This window comes from Cygnus olor, chromosome 14 (assembly GCF_009769625.2).
Source record: "Cygnus olor isolate bCygOlo1 chromosome 14, bCygOlo1.pri.v2, whole genome shotgun sequence".
NCBI lineage: Eukaryota > Metazoa > Chordata > Aves > Anseriformes > Anatidae > Cygnus > Cygnus olor.
Window position 1 is genome coordinate 8,165,654 of NC_049182.1, and position 26,491 is coordinate 8,192,144.

A 26,491-nucleotide genomic window follows, 5' to 3' on the forward strand; every position below is an offset into this window, starting at 1 on the left:
AAAAATTACTTTGCCCAAATTATAATTATTTTTTTTCCCAAATGCTCTCATAAACGTCAAATGGAATGAAAGGCAAAGCAGCCCAACATTGATTTTAATGAACATTTTAATGTTATGTATAACAGAACATTATGAATACAATGAAAACAAAGTTTTATCAATTTAATAATAAAAAAAATCCAACATAAGAAAAGGGAGGCAATAAGTTTCATACCTATAGTATAGTGCTTATTCTTACCAATATTCCCAATTTGTGAATACAACAATGTCTTTGTATTCCAGATTCTAGAATCATGATTCATGTGGACTTAGATGCAGAATTACAGAAGGAAAAACAAAAACCCCCCAAAATCTTAATCCATTCTTTTGTTTTCACTAAGTCAGTAAAATCTTTGACTGCTACAGGTTTCCTTTATTAATATATATATTTTACTCCTCTATTGGATTCCACAGCTGCTAAATGCCATATTTACACAAAAGAATCACCAAGGGTTGTATGAAAGCTAAGATTCAATGCTGTTGGATTAGGTCGGGTTATAGATTTACATAACATGGTGTAATCTGCCTTGTTATTTTTGTAATGATGCAAAAAATAAACATTTTTGCTTTCTGACTGCTGCTGACACTGTAAACCAGTGGCTCCATAGCTGGTGGTAAAAAGGATGCTAGCTGCCACTGTAAAAACTGCAAGAAAGTGCATTTTCTGGAGTTGTATAAAAGGAAACCTTCCAGCAGTCTCAGATAAATCTTCTCCCAGACCTGCACTGGATATCAGTTATAACAGAGGCATGTAAAGCCCCAAAAATCTATTGATCACCAAATTGCTGAGAGACGATGTTTACCATAAAAATTTGGGTAATATAGCAGTGCGACTGGAACATTAGCAAAAGTATATATACATTCCAGGTTCCTTTGAATTAGCCATAATCACATATGTAAGCCATTTTTTGGACAAAAATATATATTCTTATAAAAAACTGATTATAGTACTTGAGTGACTTCAATTGTGGACTCAGAGTGGTAGTAAAAGGAATGATCCAATTATGACAAAGCGATCAGGGAGAGGGGGAAAAGAAAGTCAAGCTCTTCAAGAAAAAAGAAAAGTATAAAATTAGATTCAAACATTTTTACCCAACCCCCATTCCAGTCTTCCATCAAGTCCCGAAGTTAAAATTGGTTCTTCTACCTAGGAAAGGCTTTGATGGTCTCAATACAAATTATTTTGCAAAATCTAATACATTCCTTAGAAGAACCTTTCATCTCTCCAGAATTTGAACACTAGTTATTTCAACATTTAGAAAATAGCTTTTGGTTCTTTATGTAGATACTTTAACTGCTAAAGAAAAAAAAAAGTAGTATTGATCAGTGTTTTCCATCCCTTCCCCAGCTATATTTGTGCAGCTAAAAATCCTTCATTCAGTCTGCCCATTTATTTTTAATTTATTTATTTTTACAATCTTTATTTGCTAAAATTGGCAAAGTTTGCAAAGGCATCTTGCTTGGGTTGAACAGTCCCAGTAGTCATAGAGGTCATAGAGATATTGGGTACTCCCATTCCTATTGTGCCCGTCAAACCCATTCCTGTAGCTGGCAATCCCATGTTCATGTTTATCCCCATCATTCCCTGGTTCATCATAGGCGTGGGTCCCATGGAGGTCATCCCCATCGTACCTGACATCACACTCTGCATTCCCATCCCCACAGGAACAGACCCTCCCATCAGTGGGCTTGTCTGGGGTCGTACAGGCATCATGTTAGGTTGAGGACTAAGGTTCACAGCTGCAAAGTTTTGAGTCATGACATTCATAGGTTGTTGCATATCTGCAAAAGGAGAATAAGAATTCAAAAACAGTAAAGCAGATTCTGTTTGAAGGCCCTATTTATTTTAATTAACTTATGCAATCACTGCCGTGAATATATGATGGCCCAGAATGTAGCTATTTCGTTCGTTTCCGTATTTTCTATGTGAGGACTCAGAAAACATTTAAAAACAATTTTTAAATAGCGTTTGGTAGCAATACATGCTGCTATGCATATTCTAGAGAACTTCTAGAGATAAGGAAGCCTGAAATCAAGATACGCCAACAGTGTAAACTCTGCAGTAAAGGCATGCAGTTACTAGCCTCCTAGCTTGTCAGGCTCTGTTTAGAGAATACCATTTTGTGTCAGAAGCATCACAGTAGTTTAAGAAACAATTATGACAACGTATGAAAATAATTAGCAGAATACTTCATCTCAAGGACAGCTTACTAAATCCCTAGAGAGCTCAGTGTGCAAAGCAAAACGGTGCACCAACAGTAACTCACTTTGTTGCTGCATCATGGTATTAAGCGATGGCTGCTGGGGTTTGGAAGGCTGCATCCCAGGTACTAAATTGTCCAAACTGATATTTACACTGGGATCTGACCAAGTTGAAGGTAGAGTTTTGCTTGCGTTCTTCTGGACCATCTCTGTGCTTGCATTATAAAGAGGGTTAGGCTTCGGCATCAAAGTGTTCACGCTCTGCAGAGGCTAGAAAAGAAGTTGTTGGGATACACTGAAACAATTTACTAATAGGCTTCAGGACTAAACAACAGGTATTTATTTTTCCACAGAAGACAAGAAGGAGACACTGAAATTGCTTTGTTTCTAGACGTGAATTTCAGCTCTTCCAAAGCAGTGCTCCCATTTGCTGTTACACCATTAGAATGGGTTGAAGTAGTATCAAGATGCCCTAATCCCTATTTAGTATGACAGTGATAACCTGTAGTCAAGTTCTCAACTCAGACATACTGATTTTTAACTCCTAATACCAAATCAACCTGCTATGGTTTCCAAAAAATCAGTGACTCTCCATGTAAGCAGTCAACTCCAGATTTTGAGAATACAGGCTAGTCCTCACCTCCATCCCCTTGAGACTGGAAACCTGTAGCATTCGGTGGATGATGGCTTTAAGGTTTAAAACATCAACCTTCTTCCCCAGAAAAACTGCAACACTTAATACAGCAATGAAGACCATCTCAGAGAGGACTGGCATATAAAAAGAGGCTTTTCAAGAACTTTTCTAGAACTTCTAATATATTTTCTTTTCAGGAGACCAGTCTATCATTTTCAGACACAACATTAAGGAGAAAGCAAAAGATTAGGAAATCGTACAAACAGCTGCATACCTGTGACCTTGACATGGGTAAACCGATGCCTACAGCATTGGAGCTCATCATAGAGAAATTCATACTTTGTGAAGAGGTCATAGTTGTCTGAGAGGGGCCCATCAAATCAAAAAGATCTGCAGAATTTGAAGCAGTTGGAGCCTGGCCAGAAGCTGGCTGCGAGCTACTGAAGAGCTCTATAGCTGGCTGCTGTGCCACGTTGCTGAAGAGCTCTCCAGATGAAGCACTAGGACAAGGAGAAGCTTGGTTGAAGGCACTCCAGTCACCAAAGTCTCCATTTCCACTTGTTGCTGTACCTGAAGGGAACAGTGCAAGAGGAAGGAAGACGGAAGAAAAGGTAGAAGGCTTAGAGAAAGGCACTAAACAAGTCCCATATTCCATGAACTGAAACAAATGAGAGCTGATCTGTGTCTGTCCAGATTAACATCTGCAGGTAGAACCTCCATCTGGACATCACTCCCTCTCATGAATATTCCAACAATTTTAACAAGGTAGCAAAGGAAATATGAAAACACCCCTACACAGAAAGAATGATATTTGATAACATGTCACCTGTAGATACGAAACAAGTAGGGACAGGTTTTCTTTAGACAAAATTTGAAAGAAAGATAACTTCAGAGTAGAATGTAGGCAACAAGCAAAACCAAACGTAGAACTTGATGAAATTTATCACCTTCTTAGCTCGGAGCCCTGGTCCTTGCTGAGAGAACTGCTGTCAGGAACGAGCCACTTGATGAAGCAAATTCCATCATGATAAAATACAAAACCAACTATTTCTAAATTTGCTATATACAATCAGTAACTCTTCATATAAAAAATGTTGAGGGGAATAAAAGCTTTGAAAGCAAGTTACCAGGGAATTCTTATTTGAGGTGATAGTCCCATCCCATGAAGTGCTCATGCAAAACACATCAAGTTTTCAAGATGTCCCTTGATTTAAAACAGAAATTGAATTCAATTTTGGATCTAATACATCTCTCAGGAAAAGTTTTGTTGAACTCGTAGGTCGTCACTAACACTGTTTCATTTCAACATGCCAGGGTTTTTGCAGACAAGTGTTTTAATAAAAAGCAATTCACAGTAAGATGCAGAGAGAGATATGAAGTGTCTAACAGTATAGCTTGTTTATACACAACCACAAGGGTACCGATTTCAGGATCACACATGTCCATACACAAACCAGTGAACTGAGAATATTTCATAACCTTTGAGTCAAATGGAAGTAGATGTTATCTCCCTTAAAAAATGCTTTTTTAACTTAAAAAGAAAAGAATTACTTCAGAGCAGCGATAGGGGAATAAGAGATTAAAACAGCATCCACAGGAGATGCTAAAAATAAAGCAATGCCATTTAAGCTGCTCTCATTCCTACATCATGAATCTTGTTCCAAGTTTGGGCCATTGTACAGGTCAGCTTTTTGATTATGTCACTGATATTCTTGTGATACTTGAGCTAAGTCACAAGCAATGTCATTGCCATATGAAGTGAACGAGTTCTAATGAACAGTAAATCATCCTCTGAATTTCTTTAGATGAGCTAATAAAAATTCGAGCACGTAAAGCTGGAGCAGATGAATCCAGTGTCAGCTTCCACTTCCTAACCCATACGATGCCCAGCTCTTTAACGGCCACCCATAGCAATTGTCTGCAACTACATTCTACCTACTCAAAACATAATAGCAATAAATTACATGGAATGTGAAAGACCATCAATATACACGTTCAGCCCTTAATCATCTTTATCTTCATCAATGCATTAGAATTTAAAGAATGGTAGGAGAGTGAATCTGTTCACAAAATCTAAGTATTGCCAACAATATCATTGCACAAGTGGACCCATATTCATTAGCTTAGGGCCTTGCTAGAACATTTGCTTTGATCTCCCTCACAAACATGGGCTATATTAGAATATTTCAATTAGTATTGCATATTAAAAATTAAAACCTACTTTAAATATTCCTCCTAGAAGAAGCACACTCAGCATTTACTTATCTACGTTCAGACCTGTGCAATGAGCACCAATAATGGAAGTGGGGATAAAACGTATACGGCTTTGCCCCTTCAGTAGAACTTCAAAGATGATTAATCAAGAAGAAAAAGATTTCTACAGGGGCTTAGGCTGTTCAGGAATGATTAATCATTTTACAGGACTACTTGTCCCTTGCATAATGGTGATTGGAATAGATTAATCATGTTAATGCAGATAAAGGATTGTATCAATTTAGGCTGTATTAACACACAAATTATTTGCATAGTAGGCGGCTTTGTGTTTGCAAAACAGCTTGGTTTTGAGTGAGAAAGCCTGTGAAAAAATTACAGCAGTTCTTTCCTGCTAAGTAAATTAAAGGTATATTATTAATACACGTCCAGTACATTTTCTTAACATAGCACATGTGAAAAAAGTGACAAACTATAAATATGCTGACTAAAAGCTGTCTCACAGGTAGATCTGCTGATCTTTCCACACTCTAGATGTATTCCTGCATTCTCACTGAGATCACCCAGCTACAAAAACACCAACACTGTCCAAGTTAACTTCACAAAAAATAGCCAACTTCCCTCCCTCTGTGTTCATTTGCAGCACTGTTCTGCCTGGGTAGCACTGGAGGCTCCAAAAACACTTGACCAAAAAGAAGTTGATTGCTTTAGGTGGCTTCCTAGCATTTATTTTTTCCACAGTCCAGCTTTAAGAGAAATTCTGTGCATGTTGTTTTTCAAACAGTGGCTGTGTGTACCTAGTAACTTGTCTGTTTGCATGCAAAATGACTGCACCGAGCCAGCTGCCTGGGCACAGGAAAACTCTAAAGTGCGGGGCATACAGCCAGGCAAGGGCAAAACTGAGTGCTGTCCTAATGAGCATTACTAAAAACCTTGCTCTTCTGATTGGCACGGACTTGTTCACCTCGGACTTCAGCAAGATCCACACTTTTTTTTTTTAAAATAGGTTTCTCTTAAAAGGGAAATGAAAATAAACTGTTACTTCGCCATGATAAAAGTGTTAGTCAGCTTCATCCCACAAATGCATATAGGCATCAGTCAATGACATTATACTGTGTACACGGGGCACACACCTTGACAGAATTCCCCTCCAATGTATTAGGTTTTCCAGTAGTAACCCAGACAGCATTGAAGACTGGAAGTAGCTTGTCACAGCCTTCCCTCATTACGCAATCTGACAAGGCCAACATAATTAAGCTTGTAATTGTTTAGAGATGCACACTTTCTTTTTTTAAATCTTAGGAGACAGATGGAAGCTGAGGGTATCTCATTTTTCTAGCACAAGTGAGCTCCTATTTTCCATTGAACATGATTGTCTTTTGTTTTTGTTCAACTTACCCATTTAATTTACTGTTCTGCCTGTCTTGAAAGTTCTTAAGACCAATATGAACTCTGTACATATTTAGAAACTATAAAAAACAGCGTTAAGACCTTCTGTGTACTTTTCAGTTCACAGTCAGCATTACCACAATCAAGCAAAGCAGACTATCAAGCACCTCATCCAAGTCCTTCCCCCCAGGCCCAAGCAGCTAGTAGGTTCTTTCCTTAATTATCTACCCGTGTCTGAAAAGCTTGCAAACTGTTAGTTGAAGTATTAGAAAAATGACTAGTTTTTACTGCAAATAGTTGAATAATCTCACACAAAGCACTGGGAAGACTATGATGATTAATAATCCGAATAGTCCTATCACTACAGCCAATTTTCCAGTCATTTTGGAAACACAGATACCATCATATTGAAACATTCATCACTGTAGAAGGCCAGTTAAGACAGCTCTGCCCACTATTAGAGAAGTGGGGTGTGCTGGGCTCTACGATGCTTAGTGAGCACTTCAGCCAGCATTTAGACCCACACTTGTTTCAGGTTTTACTTAGTCACATTTTGTTTCAGTTAGTTCCAAAATTAGATTTGGAGCTTTGCTCTAAGTTTTATTATGTGCTTTTAAATAAACAGGGGTGTATTTGGAACCCCTAACACATTTTTCTGAAACAGAGTTGACAAAGAGTTTTAGGCCCATGAGACAAGTGCTAAGTGCTGTGCTAGACAACGGATCTCTTCCTTACTCAATATCAACACTTGTATCCAGTTAAACAAACAGGGTTTGCCTTGGAAAGAGAAATGACTTTCAATAACGCCACGTGGCATCTCTTCCCCTCTCTCTGCCCTTAAACAGCATTTCAATCTGTAAATTAATCCTACCTTGCGATGATGGGAAACTTGCTGTAGCAGCAGCTGAACTAAAATCAGCAAATCCTCCAAATGGGTCAGTTGATCCACCTAGAAACAGAAGGAAGCCGAATACTGTTAAAGGACTCTACAAAGAACCATTGCAATAAATGTATGCAGAATTTATGAAGAAAAGCTGTCCTGTATTTAGCAGGATGGATTTATTGATTCTGCTCCATAAGTCCACAATGGTTTTCCTGTTCATCACCATACTATATTTATACAAGCCTGAGCAACAATAAACTGGATTATTTCCAGCTACACTGCAGATTTTGCAGTTTTGTTTTCTTAAGATCCGAGTTCTTGATATCTCTAAAAATAAATTTAAAAAGAATAAAAAGGTTAGAAAGGGTTCTCCTAACGAGGGATGCTGCTAGTCTGACAGTTTGTGAAAATAAAACTTTGGAAGTTTTTATATATAAAGCCAAACATTCTCACCACAAAAAGAGTTAATTTATTATGCTTACTATGAAAAATTAAATATCATCTTATATTTATTTTTATGTTACTTAAAGCATGAATGATTTTGCAGTAATCTTGAATTGGAATCTCAAGGACGTGGCTTGTGTTTGTGATTGCTTTTTTTTTTTTTTTTTTTTTTAAGATCTTTGTGTCCTTTCTACAGCAGGAACATTAAGTTTTCCTACCAGACATCTGTATACAGCAAATAAGTTATCAACTTCTGAATGTAGCATGTTTTTTCACAAAAAAACCACAGCCAAGATATAGAAACAGAAGATTTAAGAATCATATACTAGAAAGCTTTTTTCCTTTAAATAAACGAGAAATATTTTACAACAAATCTGTCAATTATCCTCACTATTGCTTTTAACTAGCTACTCCACAGACCCCAGAAAGCTAAGAAATTGACCTTATTTGTTTGTCCTCAAAGATTTCACCTCCAAACAGTCCTACCCTTAGAAGAAGCTGCAGCAGTTCAATTATTTTGCTTTTAGTGTTATGCGTACATTATATAGGTTACATCACAGCTGCTTAGCCTGCAGTGCTTAGAAACTAGCCAGGTGGGACTGGAACATCTGTGCTGCACTCAAACACCACCAGGGACAGCTTCCAACATCTGGTGCCATTTCTGAATTGTCTTATCGCTGCAAGACATTCTGCCCCATCTGCTACTCTCAACTGGGTTAATTAAACTAGAACCATCTCCTTTTTAATAAATGGCTAGCAGTAATAAAAGGAGCCATCCACTTTCTAATACATGCATACTTGTATTTCTTTTTAATGTTATTTTACTGTAGACATTGCTAGGAAGGCGACTGTTCTTCCAAGGGGAAGTATCTCTTCCTGCAGCATATGGTATAGAACAAGAGAAGGGAATGCAAGGACAGTCTTTAAATTTTCAGAAATATAGCACTACTAAAACCATTTCACCACCTTTTCAAAAGGGAGAAGATTACAAAGTTAAAAAATTTCTTCAACACAAATTCTGAAGTGATGTAATAAGCACCTTTCATCCATTAATACAGAAGTTTTATACTGAATGCAAATTATGAATGAAAAGGGGAGGATAAGCCAGTGAAATATCAGGCTAAAAACGTGCTCTGATGAACCCACAGTTTTGTCTACTGCAATGAACGTTTTCAAGTAATTTTTCCACCACACGTTCTGAACTCTGAGATGGACACAGTAATGGTTTGAAGGTTTATAAGCAGAGATACCACACTCAAATTCTATCGGACCACATCCTAAAACAGAAACAAGCTCTCATGCGACACTTACTATCCCCCCCCCTTGGTTATTTGTCAAAGCATCTAGTGATAATTTCATTTTAAAAACAACTAGGTTCAAACCCAAAATAACACCTTAACTTTCTCAGTCAAGTCAATTTTTTCTCCACCTCTGTTGCATGTTTTCAAATGAAACTGACTTCCAGAGGAAGATAGCAAAGCTTAAGCTGAATGCATCAACTCTGGACAAAAAAAAAGGTATCGCCGGCTAAAATTAAAGAACCTAGTCTCCAGTAACACCAAAAAAAATACTTCCAGCAGGTCTATTCATACATTCTACAACTCCCCGGATTGCTCCTTCATGACATCTCCCCTTATGTACAAATTGTGTTGCTTCAGTAACGTGTAAACCCCCAAGCTTCACCAACTTTCTTCCAGATCTCTGCACCTAAAAATACAAAGATAAGCAAATTCTGAGTTCCCTGAATTCACATGACTTCCCTGCCAACTCCTTCACAGGCTAGATCAAAGGCTGTGTGTGACCTCTTCCCTGTGTCTTGCTTGACACCGGGAATGTTCCCACACCCTGTGCTGCAAGGAACAGTGGTCATAACAAGTGACCTGCACGTGAAGGACAGTGCTAATCTTCTCAACATGAGCTATCCTCAAAGATTCCCATGTGAGAGCTGTCACTATGAATGAACCCATTCCATCTGCCTTCCCAGGTCAGAAGAGAGGTTATTTAGCAGGACCAGCTGGTAATACGCCTCTTCTCAACACCATTTGTAAATGCTGCTTTGGGAAAAAAAGAAAAAAAAATCAAAAAGGCAAAAAAAGGGCTTGCTACAGAGAACCAAACTGATGAAAGATTCAAATGTGCTGTAATGTCAAAGCACTTTACCTATGGTTTGAAACATGGAAAGGCTCAATTCGAACTGAAAATGTCTGTTCTTAACACAATTTTTTTTATATATAAAAAGATACAGACTTATGTATATAAACAAAGTAAAACCAAAACAGCTCCCTTCTCTTTTTCCAGTCAAGAGGACAAAGGCCTTAAAATCTGGGTAATGAAATTTCAAGTATTGATTAGGCGTAGTGGTTGTGATCCAGGATCTTAAAATTCCACTGAATTGTTGTAAATCCTAAGTACATGAACACCTCTGTATATAAAGTTACACACAATTTTACATTTTCTTTAAAATGAAGGTGAAGCTGACTATCTGTGGTGCCCAAGACATATACAGACTTCTACAAATAATATGATTATGATGCAATTTCCAATAACAGAATTTGTTTCTTTGCAATGGAGAACAGTTATATGAAAGGTTTCTACATATATATAAAAACACGTGAACATTTAATTCTCTATTCAAATTGATCTTTAAACAAAAATTCTGTTCACTGTTTACTCTAAATGTTAGGCCATAAATGCATGGAAGTCCCTTTTCTCTTCCATGCTAGTCGTAATCAAAACTTAGTATTAGAAGAACCTGTAAGCACAATAAAAACCTAAAACTTTGCAGACTTGTAATAAGCAAAACAACCGAACTCCCGAATCCCCGTTTCAATCCTGTATACAATGCACTGATATTTAACATACTCTGAAAAAGAAACTGCAATTTGAGAGCGTAAGAGTAAGTCCATATGAGCATTAATGGACTTGAATTCAACTGCACATTTAGAGTCTGAAGGGACATGTTTCACAACGAACAGGTTTACTTTTAGGTAGCTATTTCATCCATTTCTAGCTGTCCAGCCTTTGAATTGCACTATGAGAAATGCTTAAATGTGAATTGATTGCACTTGCCTTTAGAGTTAATTATAATTAATTGCATTACAAACAGCTTCTGACTGATCTGGTAGTTAATCTTTGTCCTGCTAACTTTTATTAATCCCATGCAATAACATTTACAATACCTTGCTGCAAAAGGTTCTAGGCAGCTCTAAATTTTTGAGTATTACTTTCCCAGCTTATCTATTCCTCTTCATCTGTGGAACATCAAACAAGTTTATCCTCAAAACTGGTCCATCAGAATATACATTAAGACAACAAAAAAAATGCACTAACCTGTTGAGGCTGGCTGGCTTACTCCATCAAACAACAGATCAACCAGGTCATTAGAAGACTTGCTGCCAGAGGGTACAGAAGCCTGAAGAAGAAATCACACAGTTAATCTTTTGTACCCCCAATTCTTTTTGAACAAAAAGCTAGTTGATGCTTCCTTTAGAGGTTCCTGCTGTTTGAACTGCAAATTCATTTCTGTCATGTGAAGAATCAAAAAACAGAACTGGACAGAACCATCATTTGTTCAAAAATAAGACTTCTGCCTTTAAAGAACAGCAGCAGAGTGAAATATTGATGTTTGCAGAACTCCTTTTACATCGACTGACATTAAAAGCAAGTCAGAGGAAGAAGAGTTGCACTTTATCTGTTCCACTATGATTAAGAATCAATCCCTCCTCATAAAGAGCAAGGAAATTAAAAGTAGGACAAAATACTCCATGTGACCATGGGTTCCCTTAAACTCCACTATGGTATCTATACAGATGCATGAGGAAAACCAGGGCCCTGTTTGATGAATGTAAGCGTAACACAGCAGAACTTCCTGTGAAAGTTACTGAGTCAGATCTGACATTAAGTCATGCTGAACAGACAGCTCAAGTTCACACCAGTTCAGAAAGTAAGACAACTGTGCTCTCACAAGCAATTTGGTATGACCCTGTTAAAGTGTTAGCTGTATTACCTACAACAACTTAGAGAAGAACCTAAAAGATATGTAATTTTAAAATATTGCAAGTGAAATACACAGTTCAAAGTGCAGCTGTTTGTGATGATGTTGGTTGATTTTGAAATAGACTAAAAACCAAAACACAAAATCATTTCAGATGAGTGCTTTGTAGAGATGGAAGGTTTGTCTCTGAAGCTAGTCACTGAAACCTAGCTAAATTACAGATCAAATACTAAACAGCTGGTTTCACCGCCTTTGAAAACCGCACGTGCCTATTTTTGATAGAATGGTTCCCTTGAATGCTGTGTAACAAAAATTCGATTTCTAAACTAAGTTGTTTCAGTGTTTAGAAGAACACAGTTTCCAAAGTCATATTTTATTTCACTCTCCTGTCATCTCACCTTTGCCGTAGGCTGTGCAGTATGAGATGCAACATTCTGTTCTGGACTTGCTTTATCCCCTGTATAATGCGCTGCCGCTCCCAGGTCAATGGTTTTCGAAGGATTTGCTGTACGTTTGTGTATGGTGGTGGTAGCCTGTGTAATATGAATATGTTTGGTTGTCACAGTCTCCTCTTCATCTTTAAATTCAGCTTTGGGAGATTTACCTCTTCGTGATTTTTCCTCATCACTGTCACTAGAAGAACAGAAGTGATAAAATACCATTCACAATGGATTTCCCAGTTACTTAAGCAGACAGTTGACTTAAGCCACAGGAGTTTTGATTACTGCAATTCCTTGTAGTGATGCTTCATAATGAACAAAATAAAATACTTCCTACGTTTGAGAAAGCTAATGTTTTATCCTTACGTTACACATCTTAAAGAGCGTATAGCACTGCACCTATAGTACATAAGAGAAGCAGATATTTTGTTACATCTTAACTGCAAGGCCACAGCAGAGGTTAAGAGGAAATCACGGTTTAAATCCAGCACGCTTAATTACCTTCTGACAGGAACTCCCACACACATTATGTAACACTTCAGCAACAAAAAGTTTAGTTGGCAAGTCTGCTCATTACTTACCCCAACAGCCAGAAAGCAGTGCACAAGATACAGGTATTATCTTTCAGATTTCAAGAACACCATTCCTATTTAAACTTATTTCCCTTTCCAGATAAATGGGCTTTTATTTTCTTCAGAATGTTTATGGAAAAAAATGTTCACAGAATTATGCACTAAAATGATACTATTCATTTTCCATAGAACACATTTATTCTCAAAATGTAAAAGAATAAGAGTATCACCATTTCAGGTGAAAACTTTTTAGATGTCACTGTGCAATATCTGTTTAATCTGTTATGTTTTCTACTCTTACAATTCAAGCCTTTCACAAGCAAACCAATTGCTCCTTCAACAAGTCATGTTGCTTGTAATCATCAGGATAAGATTTGTACACAAAGGTGAAAATTGCTGTAGAGAAAGCTTAAATATATTGAAAAGTATTTTGAAATAGTAATTCCCTTAGCAACACAGTTGAAAGTAGAAGGTTTTTATATTTTAATAATGCATTAGAATACAAAAACTGCAAAATTTAAGAAAGGCTGTCCCTTTGTCAGTGGGAATATGACAGTAACTGCAATATACTCTGGAGGGTAGCCTTTGTTCTCCGTTAACAATAGTGTGCTTTTCGGAATACACTGTAGGCATCTTACTTCCTTTATGCGTACTTCCTTTTCACCGCTGGGGATGGCTCAATTCATTACCATTAGGCAAAGTAAATGCTCAGCATTTTTAAAATCATATCTTCAGGCCAACCGAGTAACTACTGGAATTTGCTTGAACCAGCCTTATACAGACAAGTGAACTCAAACAGCATCACCTAAGCTCACATTTCCAAGGCACTTCAACCTCGGCTTGCAACAGCAGGCTACTGCTCTTCCAGTTCTGGATTTCTGCACATATGCTATGTGCAAAATAAATAAGATGGGACACTAACCTCATTTTTCAATTATGACATCAGGATTTAATACAAGCCTCCAAACAAGGCTGGTTTTAATGTTAGTACACATCACCTATACTCCTCCAAGGCGTTCAGAATCAACGTTGCCTTTGAAACGTGTTGAACACATCTAAGATCAGGACATCACAACTGAGTCTATTACAGCCTGCTGCAATGTAATTCTCGTCATCACTACAGAGTCTGCCTAGTCCACACACACATTCTGTAGGTTGACAAGTGATTGATAACTAAAGTCTGATCAACGTAAGAATGGAAAGGGGAGAGTCTTTAGTGATCTTATTTTGTGTCTGCTAAGACACACTAAGCGTCTAAAAGCTTTGGAGAAAAGAAATTAAATATATATATGCCAGAATGCAGGCCAAACATTACAATACTCAGTTTTCTACAACAACTTGTACCACTAAAAAACAGATCTTGTGAGACAGTTTTGAAGTGTTCCTTAACCTTCACATTAACAGCAAGCAAACATTACAGATTAATGTTCCCTTGAAGTGTTTACCATGCTCAGAATAGTAAAATTACAGTGCTTTAACTGAGAATTGCAGAATTAAGTCAAAAATAAAAGTTATAGCTTGCACTGTACCAAGTAATTAAGAGAGCTACAAACAAAGTACATCGTTGCAACTTCCAGAAACCAAAGAAATACACAGACTAGTTTACTCCATTTAGCTACGCGAACAGCACTTTCACCAAAATCTTCTATAAACTCAAGCCAGCTATATCACAAGTTAAGTTCTTAGCTAGTTCAAGCACTTTTTTTCTTCTTCCATGGAAACTGCCAGCTTTGCAAGCAGTCAGAAAGCCAGAAGTTAGGCCAAGTATTTCTAGTGAGTATGTTGGAGGTAAAGGTTGTGCCATCTGAATTCCAGTAACCATCCTGAAGATGTGCAAGTCAGATTCATTTTCTGTGCTTCAAGACCTTTATTGGTTTTACAGTGCTAAAGAAAATGATTTATAAAGCTATTAAGCTAGAAACAACAGAACATAAAAACAGCACATTTGCCAGATGAACAAGTCCCACCATTCAGTCACCCTTCCTAGGGAAAAGACTGCAAAAAGGACCGTCTGAAACGCTGGAAGGTGCAAGGCTTTTATCTCCACAAGTCATTCAGAAATAAAGCAAAAGTAGCAAGATTAAAAAGTTTACTGCACATTGTCTACATGAACTGTGGACAGTAAGCTGTACAGGCATTACGGCACATTTCAAAGGTAGGTACAGAAAAGTACACAGCGATACATCATGGTTAAGTCTGAAATTGTGTACTTCTGATCCCTTCTTCTTTGTAGTCTATTGATAGTAAAATCTAAGAGGGAACCCAGATGCGTGCAAAGAATACCAGTTTCATTAGTTATTAATATCCCAGTAAAAAGGCCATACTGCCTTTTTCTTGGAAATGCTACCACTGTCGTTATTTTTATTTTCCTACAAAATTGCTGAAGTTTTGTAACATATACGTATGTACGTCTGCGTATATAAATGCACAAAAATTTGAACATATTCCTGTTAAAAATACCTCTAAATTCTCAGCGTAAATTTGAATTAAGATGTCTCCCAAAAGGGGATTATTTCAATATACTTAAGCACTTCCTCTGCAGCAATTTCAGACTCTTAAGCACAAATTTGAACTCCAGATAATAAAATTCAATGCACCTGTTGAAGAGTGATGCTTTTAAAGCTCTTTCTGCAGGCAAACCAGGGTAGGTTTTTCTTCTTACTTCAAAACCTTTAGTGGCCATACGTAAAATACAAGTTTCTTAAGAAGGTTCAATTTTTTATTTATTTTTTTTAATGTATTTCAGTAAGTCACCTGCAGTCTGTTCTTCCTGAGATGGGCTCAGGGAAGATGTATGATGTCAAGACAGATCTAAGGAAATTATTATTTATTTTTTATCTCCTCCTTTAGCACTTGAGCATTCAGGGTAACTGTAGCATTAAATGACAGCTTCAGGTACACTGGCTCAAGGAAGACCACTGAAATGCTGAGACAAGCAAAGATTAAGAAACTTCAGCCAAATTCCCTGCTTTGCCAGCAGGCATCTAAGCTAGGGGCTATAACGGAAGGCAGCCAACAGCAGTTAACTATCAACAGAGCTATGTGATTCCCAGAGGCCAGCAAGAGCTTCGTAAGAGAAGCAAGTATTGACCCCACACACGTTTCCACATGAAGAATGGCAGCAGATTGTAACTAATAATCAGCGGTGTCAAGGAGCTTTATAACAACAATTTCACAGAATAAATCCATGTTAAAATGACTCTAATACCTGCACCTTTCTGGAGAGTCCTCTCTATCTTTCCTTCGGAACTTGCTGATGGTATCATCGATCGTGCTTCCAATTTTGTCGCTTAGCTCACCTAACTTATCACTGAACGGAAACGCAGGTTTTTTATCCCATTCTTCATCCCACTTTGACTTGGGCTCAGGATCATATCTTTCACCTGTGTAAGGCATTAAGATAAAAAATACTAAAGGTAACAGCAAATAAATGCCCATAGTGTTTTCTGAATCACTCCCAAGCCTCCCTCCCCTGCAAACACAAAGCTCACAGGTTTTCAAAGGAAACTGAAAGCTCCCATAGTGCTGAATCAACACTATTACAGCAAGGCACAGCATGTAATGCCAATCATTAAGTGGCAGGAATGCAGAATCAAAGACTTTTGTTTATGACAGCCACACAACCTTAATGCACTACACAGCACATCAGAATACTGTAGGATTCTGCCAGAAAGGCACAAGAAGTACAATCAACGCCGGCTACAAATAAGCAGCTCATCAGAAATGGGGCATGCCAGCTTTGTAACAGTCATTTAACACATGATATTTCATTCTCGGCTAACCTGTGTGTTCAGAGGTAAAACAAACATTTATACATTGAGACTCATGAACAGATAAAAGCATAGTACCAAAATATTGAAAGACAAGCATGAAATGCGTGATAGCTTTGCTCTTTCTTTTCCATGCTCAGTGTACAAATAAAAGCTTCTTTTAAAAGGAAGAAGCAGTAAAGCAACCCACCTTTTCAGCCACTGAATATCCTGAACATCTTTACTGAACACTTACAGACATCATTCATTCTTTTTCTATTCCAGTAATCAAGACCTCCACACTGAGAGCTTGCAAACAGCTGATGGTTTTACTTAGAATCAGTACATTTGCTGTACAATCAAATTAAGGTTTTTTTTTTGTAAAGACTAAAGCTTGGGCTTAAACATACTCAAACAACCTAAGTTTAATTTAAAAGAAAAAACAGCACTTAATTCTAACAAAGACTTAACTATCAGAACCACATCATGCTTTAATAACTAGCATTGTGATCTTACATTAGACCTTCAGCTGAGAATATAGGTATACAAAACTGTATAGCTCAGTTTCTAGACAACACTAAGATGTAAGCATTTTTATATTTTGGACCATCGCACCCATGCAACAAGGGTGTTTTTTTTGTTGTTGTTTTTACTATTGAAAAATGTAAAAACACTAATAAGATTTTATTACTTAAGCTGGGTAAAACTGAACAGTAGAAAGAAAGGTGAGAAATTTAATACTTCAAATTACATAAAAATTATATTGCATCTCAGGTTATGTTCAAAATGTATTCAATTAAGCCATTTGAAACAAAAAGAAAATGATGATTCCAGCACTACAAGGTGCAGAATTTGAGATGTACTAGGATGTATTTTCTTATCAAAGAGATAAATGCAGATCTCCAATGATATCTTGTTTAGATCCATAACAGACTGACAAACTTTTTCTACGTTGAGTGCTTGTTAAAAAACAGCCGGATACTCAGTGGGATCTCTATCATTGGAGAAGGAGAAATAGTTAGAAATATACTACTGTTAAATTTTGCAGGAGAGTGAAATGGCCTTATTTCAGGTATGTCAGGTTCTTCAGCATTTTAATGGAGATTCCACTAAAAGGTTCTTGTGTGATATGAATTTTAAAATGAGGACTTAAAACTAAGAACTCCATATTTTCATCAGGACAAAAAGAATTAAGGAGAACTGTGGAAATACAAGCATTTTCTATTTAAGTAACTATAATTTTTTAGCTTAGAAGTCTGACCTGGGAAAGGAAGTTTGTTTTGTGCTGCTGGGAAGATTTTTAAGAACTTCACTCAACAAATGAGGGAAAAATTAAAAATCCTTTACCACAAAAGTGAAATATACAACAAAGGACAGAGAGCCCTTTGAATTCAGAAACTTGAATGATAACTTAAGAACATATGGAGAAAAATCTACCCTGCATATGGGGATGGATCACGACTCTGTAAAGAGTAAGTCAAAAGAAAAGCTCAGAGAAAGAACAGAGGGGCACGTACTAAAAAGTACAGATGAAGTGACTCATAAGAATTTCCTAAAGAGAGAGAATCGGTAGAGTTCGAAGCAAGTAGGCAAAAACCTGTAACAATATAATAAAGACGTATCCTGCCATGGAGATGGAGATTTCTATCTACTCTGCATACGAGGAAAAGGGAGAATAGAGGAACATGGGGAAGTAACCTGCCAAAAGCAGGAGAGAGTAAGCCTTTAATTTTCTAAGGCTCAAAGTGAAGAAGAGGGAAAAACATGCACAGAACTGAAGAGTTGCAGGTGAAGTCTAAGTCATACACAGTTCCTACTCAGATCTCATCCTACAGCCTTCTCTCAAAGCAGTTACTGATTCTAGCAAACCAGAGCTTTGTGCCATTGAGACCTGGGGAAACATCCCTTATTAAGAGAACCCAAGGATCCACTTGGGCCAAAGAAAACGCAAACATTTCGGGACTGATAGCTGGATCATGGATGACATACTGGGATATATCAACATAAAAGCAGGTTCAAGCTCAGATCCCTGCTACAAATAATTAAAAATGTTTGTAAGTATTTGTTTTACAGGTAAGTTTAGAAATAGCTTTCTGGTGTTAACTATGACCCCTTCACCAGCAGCTATAGTTCTCTAGGATTTAGGGGTGAGCACTATGCACCAAGTTTCCAGCCTGCATACAGGTTTGCTGTACAACATCTAGCCACGAGCTTAGGAGGGCTATATAAAGTAAATTCAGTATTACCTCTGGGAACCCTCCTCTGAAAAGCACATGGGACCTACACTGCTATTCAAAAAAGGTTTTAAAAACACAAGCCAAGACAGTGACAACTGTATTGATAAACTGCTGATATATAAGCTCCACCACATATTTAAAGTCAGACATGACAGACATCAGAATCCACAGATACCTTTCAAATACTCAAACAGTATGACATGGGAAACCAGAAAGTCTAATGGGACATAGTATTTACACTGTTTCACCCAAACAGTATTACTGCCCCCCAAAGCCCTAACCCAAATTAAGCAGTGATTCTAAAGGAGGTTGGCAGGCATAGGTGGATCAATATTCTTGTGCTGTGGGAGGTGGAAAGATAACTTTTTTTTTTAATTACAGAAAGACTAAGAAACCCTGACTTACAAGGGCATCTATTTATCTAGTTCTGCTACAGCAGCATGCATTTCTCAGGGAGGCTCTGCCTAAGGGTAAAAACAGAATAGCTAACTTCTGGCTAAACCAGTGCATCAATGTCACTTGTGTTTTTAGTTAATTCACCTGAAAGCCCACCCACATACTGAGAAGTCTGCCAAAGGAAAAAAGATTTTTGAAGTACTTCATTTACATATATATGGGGGGAGGGAAAGAAATACAAGCTTTATTTGATAATAATATCAACACTGACAGTTAAAGAAATATAAAGAAGAAACATCTAAAGGAGCATCTTAGAAATTTGTTAGTAGTTATCTGGTTTTCTGCATATCTAAGCTACACTGAGAGTCTAGGTTGTCAATTCTTGACCAACAAAGCCCAGTTAGTACTCACTGTATCTGAACCCTCCGACACTGTCTGAAGAAACACCAATGTATTTGTCTTTGTTCTTCTTTGCTTTCTTCCTTTCTTCCCGAAGTCGATCGTCATCTTGAGCAAATTCAACCATTTCTTTAACCTTCTGGCGTATATTTATACCCTGGTCTTTGCCATTTTCATCTGTATAGATAATGCAGGATAAAGAGTATGAGGGGGGACAGGAGCAGAAACAGGAGAAGAAAATAAATCAGAGGCAGCAATACCGAGCATCACAAACTGGTAAGAAAACTTCAGTTAGGAACAGAGCAATCAAAGTGAAAGACCTTATAGGGGTACCAAGGTCCACTGTTTCTGTTTTAAAGGGGCCAAATATTTTGTTTTAACACCAATTTTTACCCCTAGACAAGTGACAGTTTTCAATGAATGGTGTATTTAGAAAACATCTAACTGCTGTTGAAGCATTGAAAAGCTCAAAGACTGAGATAGAGATTATATCCTCCACTGAATATTTTAACCCTCCCGAACATAAGCCTTTTTGGTACAGCTTTTACAACTTTAATTGCATGAACTCACTCTTACTGCAAAACTGAATTTTTGAAAAAGTGCTTTCAGTTGGGATGTACTACAAGCTAAGCGTGCTCCTTTCCCAGCCTTTTTCACATTCAAAACACACACTGGCCTTGCTGCCTTTGCACTGTAAATATTATTTGGTGGGAGGAAAAAAACTCAGCTTCAAACAGATGTGTGTGTTTTGGAGCTCTAACCTTTTCTTCCCATATGATTAAAGCTATTCCTTTACGAACACCACAGGGGACCAGTCTCTAGTGCATATTTTAATATAAACCCGAACACTCATGTTGTGTTGGTTCTGTTGTTATTAGCCAGTCTTTTCTGCAAGTTCTTGTCTTCACTAATTAATACTCTAGGGTCCCACGTCTTGGATTCTGCACTCTTCACACAACTGGCAACAGTCACATTCCAATTAGACTGGGGAAGCTTCTAAGCTGGTTCAGGTGACTGACAACTCCAACTACTGTTTTAATTTGCTTATAAGATTTTTCTATTGCTCACCTACAAAGTGGTAATTTTCCAGGGATCGCAAATCATAAATGTGTTCTCTGGCACTTGTAACAACACGCTCTGATCCATTCCTTATGAGGTAAGCTAGGAGCAGCAAAGACTATAAAAATACAAAGCACCTTATGATTGCATGAACAAAAGCTCTACCTTTTTTTAAAAAAGCAATAGAAAACCAAACCCGCCCCCACACCCCCAAATTAAGTAATAAGACTCTCCCCTCTTAAATAAATGCTTATTATATGGGTTCACCTATGAAAAATCCCGCCCCCCCCCCAATGCTCTTCAGGATATCAGAACTGCATTTTGTAAACTACAATTTGTTGTTACCAAATGACAAGTAGTTGCCTTCATCAGCTACTAATTGTTTTAAAACACAGCAGCAGAAGCTTAAGAGAACAAATTAACCCTGTGAAATGACACATTTTCTTTTGCCTCTCTTGTTCACAATTTCCATCAGTTTTCACCAAAAAGCAACTCCTATGAAAGCAAGAAGTCTTATGCAGGTTGCAATGGATATATAAGACTGCATTTCAGGACAAATATAAGCAAGTTACAAGATAAATGAAGTTTAAATAGTACTTTAATTGCGGTTTTTTAAATTTAGGATTTCTATCTGGAAAAAAAAAAATGCACTTTATCCAAAGTAGTGCCTTTTTACAGCTAAAACTATCATTATATTTCAACCTATCACAACCTGATAAGCAATTCCACACAGTCTTTATAACATTAAGTAGTTATGTGCGATAGCATTAAATATTAATTTATATTGTACTTCAGGGAAAACAATTACTATGAATACAAAACATCAAGCACCTGTGAAAAGCACAAGCCATGCCTTAGAATTAATTCTGTCTTGTTACAACTTTGGCATCAACAAAATAAGCTATTCTAATACATCAATTCTAAAAAATGAGGTTATATTTGCATAATTCAGTGAGCATTGAACACCACTTTAAGTGCAGCGTGATTATCTTAAGCAAAAAGTTTCCATACCATGCTAATTAACCAAAGACAAGAAAAATGCAAATGATTTTCAGTTTTACTTCCAAAATGCAAGCAGGACATAACACGCTCATATGATAAGATCTGCAAGAAAATTTGGTCCACTCAAAGCAAAACCACAATTTTTAGAATCAGTATTTGTCATAAAATTAAGATTAGTTTCTGATCTTATTTCAGCTATTCTTAAGCTCCTTCAAAAACTGTCATCTACTTCTCTTGGAGCACTATAACAGCACATTTGGGTAGATTAAAAACGCAAATGCTACTCCAGTATGAAAATATCAACAAAATATAATTGCTCTATTAAGCAGCATCTGAGAACGTTTCTAAAATCAGATATGTTTTTCCTTATACACTACTTGAAAGACATCTTTGATTTCAGTAACATCATTAAGGAAGGAGTCAGGAAAGAAATTATAGGTTGCTAGTGGAATAGGTGATACAGCAGTATCTAAACAAGACACTGTATCAGAACATTACGCTAGCATCAAGCGTTACATCCTTTGTAGACCAATACAAAGTCCTGCACACTTCTAAGTTCACGTAAATACACACCTTATAAACTCTCCTCCAGTTCTTTTTATTGTCTTTCAGCATTCGAGTCCAAAGCATGTTCATAAGTTCTGGAAACTGTTCGTACATAAATGTAGCCCTACAAAAATTAAACAAAAGGAGTAAAGAAATTTTATTCTCAGTGGCTTGCCATAATAGCTTGTTAAGACCAGGGGCTGACAGTAGATGGCAGGCTTGATCTAAACCCATTCAAGTTTGACAGCATTACAAGCAAAAAAACCATCCCTGTTTGTTACTCATATAGAAGTAATTTACGTACCATCACTACAAAAGAAAAATACTCTGAAGAGAGTCTGAAGCAATTTTCTAAAGAAAAATACCTTAACAACCACAGCAACTGGTCAAACATGACTTCCAAACTCATTTTGGCAGAAAAAAATACAAAAAAGGAGAATGACCTGTTATTTAGAACATCACAAAAAAAAAGCAGCATGAAAATAAACACCCTAAAAAAGTCAGATATGTTGAATGAATTACGAGGCTACATACATAGATAAAGAATTTCAAAAATACTTCGATTACATTTTCTGCTTGACAGTTTCCAATATATTATGAGGTATTTAAAAAAAGGATTTTTTTTTAAAAAGACTTTATTTACAGCAACTTTTCCAGCATTATCAGTCAGCATAACGCAGAGCTGATTTAGCAGCAAATTTCACATTCCTCTATAAAACGTACCTTTCTTTCTTTATCACTGACTCAATTTATGACTTACTTGGCAATCTCTCCCATGAGTTGCCCCGAAGGTCCCCACGGATCATCATTGGTTGCTTCTCGAACCTTAGACTCTATTTCTGAATAATTCATAACCACATTGGTGCTGCAAAGGAAGAAAAAAATTAACACACACAAAGATTAGCATCAAAACTGAGAAATACATGAAAACTTAATAATGACACTAGTGGGTACCTTAATGAGATACCTCTACAGGGTGGGAAAGAAAACATCTTTAGTGCAGAAGTTACCCTGAGGACACTATACAACACATTTATGTTATCTTTAAGGTTTTTAATATTCCATTAGTCTTCAAGAATACAGATGAGAAACTATGGATTACATTACAGCTAGATTCAGTCCCGTAAAAATGGCTTTTGGTCAAATTAAAATCGAAACGGAACTACCATAGTCAAAGCTGAGAGCTTCCCTGACTAGAGACGGTTCACTTGCAGCTTTGTACGATGTGTTTATTTGCAAGAAGCTTTCTAACTCAGCCAACAGAAGGCTTTTTGAATGATGAACACTACGAGACACTCAAAAATATCAGTACCAAACAGGTGTTATTAAAAATACTACCGCTAAAGAAACCAACAACACAGCACCCCACGCTTCAGAAGACTACAGTAAGGAAAATAAAATTCACTATAAAGTCTGTTTTCTAGCTTAAAGTTATTCCAGGGAAAATAAAGGAAGAAGGTCTGCAGAGCACCGTGTTATGACTAAAGCAATGCAAATACTACAAGGAGTTCAAGCAACCCCTATGAGTTCACAAAAATATATTTTTAAAAACTGCTTCCTGTTTCTAAATGTAAGTTATATTACAATTTTGAATTACAATTGTGTTATTCTTTTTTTTTAATGAATCTAAGATTTTAAGTGGTAACATTCAGCTATGATCCCAGCGACATCCCCTGTGCCCCTAAAAGTGTCCAAATATATTCAATAACACAGTGACTTTCCCTATATGTTGAAATGAGCAAGCAGGCCCCATGCATTTGCCTAAAATGTCACTCATACAGAGAATATTTGAGAAACAGCATTCTAACTATGGGATAATCTATCATCATAAGTGAATCCTTATTCACACGTATTTAGCACTGCGAAACAACATGATAGTAATGAAGCTTCCAAAAGGAAACCTAGTAGCTTCTGTTTTTCTTGCATCCTTTGCAGTGTATCTGAAGTAAGCTACGAATTACATTTACACCTATTGAATCAAAATTTTAAGATTTAGTTCATTGTTTAAGCATATCATGCAACTGGTTTCAGAAGCTAAAAATGCTGCAAGATGACTGCTCAATATGCAGACTATCCTCTAAAGTCAAATTGATTAACCATAGCAGGAATAAAATGATTTTAAAATATTATGTTGAGAAGGTGTTCATTACTTAAGAACTCCTGCGAACCTGAAGGGACTAGAAGAAAAAAAATGAAGATGCTTAACAGTCATCCCTCTGTCCTTGGAGGAGTTGGCCCATTGAATTTTATTTGGCATAAAGATAACCAAGGTTTGGAACATTTGGAACAGGGAGCAGAAACAAGAATGAGATCCCCTAAGTCCAAAAGGGGACACAGAAGGTAATTGTTAAAACAGAATAAAATTCCTGGACTCAATCTTGGATTCTCAGCATGAGAATTCCTGCTGTCAGATTCTGATGTATGATTTTATTCAACTTCGTGTCTAAAGAGAATGTAAGCTACATGACTGAATAAATAATCAGCAAGCTAACAGAACCCATCTATACTTAAAAAAGCATGCAGGAAAACAGCAGTAGGTATGGACAGCAACAATTAGGGGTTTTACAAATTTATTTATGGTAAACATGCCTCAAGCTTCTGGTTTTGACATTTTCTTTACCATCCACACAAACGTGAACTAATATCACCTTTATTTCCCATACGCATGGGACTTTAAACAGATTTAAAAAAAAACAAAGCAACACAACACAAAGCCACAGGCTTCAGAGCTGCGTGGCTTTCAGCACACTGGTTCCCTTGTCCAAAGCGAGGAAAGGCAGCGAGCTGAATGGAAAGGTTCTGTTTGTTTTTATAACCCCTCCTCAAGCGCTTGTTTGAGACTTGATGGGGAGCTGGGGGTGGGTGGGAGAGCATAAAGTTAAGCATTTCCTTCATTTTGTAGAGTAAAGCATTAAGACTGGAAAAACGCATGAAAGATGCAAACTTACTGTAAAAATCAAAAGCCAGTATTAGCTATGGAAGTGCTCGGTGTCGCACGGCTAAAGCGGCATCAGGGTTTAGAGGGGGAATGGAAGGGGAAATTAAGTAATGCCAAAAAAAGAAAAAAGTGCAGTTAAAACCGACTAAATAGGGAAATAAACTCCTAAAACCATTCTGCAGTGAAGTTATTGTTCTCAGCAACTAGGAGAAAGCTTTTTTATAAATGTCACGATGAGATGTAAGAGGCACAAAGCATTCCAAAACAAAGCATCTTTAAGCCGCGTTTAATTCAGCAACAAATGTAAACTTCAAGAAGAAAAAAAAAAGTTGTATAGTTTGGCATCGTTCCAGGTCACTTAAAAATAACCACTTCTAAAAAGGTGGAAATATAGTTTTATTCTTCCTTTCCCATGTTTTCTATGGCCCTCATTCCATGCCCTACCCATGATTCCTGTGACCTCTGCAACAAAAAAATAATTTATGTCCAGATGTGAAGGGAAAAAGTGACTAGCTTGATTGCCAAGACTTCCTGTGATTGATATAAATTTAATATCCGAGGACACTTTCAGACACCAGGGGGGGCTCGCTGATTAGTTTATACTGGGCAGCTTCCAGGGAATCGTGCCGGATTGCATGGACCCAGCCTGCTTCACAACCAGATGGATGGATACACAACAGGCAGAAGCGACAGGAGCATCCTGGCAGTCAGTGTTTCAAACACGGCTACACTCGGATTTACCCCAAAGTGTTAATTGAGACACAAGTGGGCTCTTGTACCAAGCACATTTACAAAACTTTTCATGTGGACAAAGATATTGACTGCATGAAGTGGATTTTGGAAGTTACATCCAAAATAAAGACCACCAAATAAGCAAGTGGGTTGACTTTAACTTTACAAGCTGTTGTACGTTCTTTTCTGCTGGTATGCTATATTTAAGTCTAAACTATGTATTTAATTATTATGCTCGTGTGTTATATTTAAATCTAAGCCACAGAGTGGTGTCAGATAATTTTTACTCTTTATTATACCACTTTTATTTCAGTGCTGTTTCTTACAAAAAGAGTTCAAAAAAACCAGGAGTACTGTCACATCTCTATGAAACAGTAAGTGTGGTGATGGCAAGCAAAGCGTTAGTTGTAAAATTTCTTACATGAGAATGATCAACTTTAAAGGTTTACATCTACAAATGATTACAACAGTGAATAGGTAGCACAAGTCTGAGACTGAAGGCCTCCACAGGAATAAACGCACAATGCCAGGGAAAAGCCAGTGGTAAGAGCTATAAATTTTTGATCATCTGACTGCATCAGAGAGTAAGACACACACTTCTTCAAAGAAACAGACAAATATAGTT

The 26,491-nt window shown here is 37.1% G+C and overlaps 1 protein-coding gene across 1 annotated transcript in view; it reads right to left on the reverse strand.

Annotated features, from left to right (window-relative positions):
* Positions 1–92: 92 nt before the first annotated feature.
* The window catches only part of CLINT1 (clathrin interactor 1), a 47,785-nt gene continuing 21,386 nt past the window's right edge, over positions 93–26,491 (reverse strand). The window contains exons 2-12 of the mRNA XM_040573072.1: positions 22,957–23,061; positions 22,224–22,320; positions 20,658–20,766; positions 19,602–19,766; positions 16,017–16,191; positions 12,195–12,429; positions 11,133–11,214; positions 7,347–7,424; positions 3,150–3,445; positions 2,307–2,511; positions 93–1,821 (exon numbers count right to left, since the gene is read on the reverse strand). Of these exons, the coding sequence (XP_040429006.1) occupies positions 1,460–1,821; positions 2,307–2,511; positions 3,150–3,445; positions 7,347–7,424; positions 11,133–11,214; positions 12,195–12,429; positions 16,017–16,191; positions 19,602–19,766; positions 20,658–20,766; positions 22,224–22,320; positions 22,957–23,061 (1,909 nt within the window). The 3' untranslated portion in view covers positions 93–1,459. The remainder of the gene's footprint in view (positions 1,822–2,306; positions 2,512–3,149; positions 3,446–7,346; positions 7,425–11,132; positions 11,215–12,194; positions 12,430–16,016; positions 16,192–19,601; positions 19,767–20,657; positions 20,767–22,223; positions 22,321–22,956; positions 23,062–26,491) is intronic.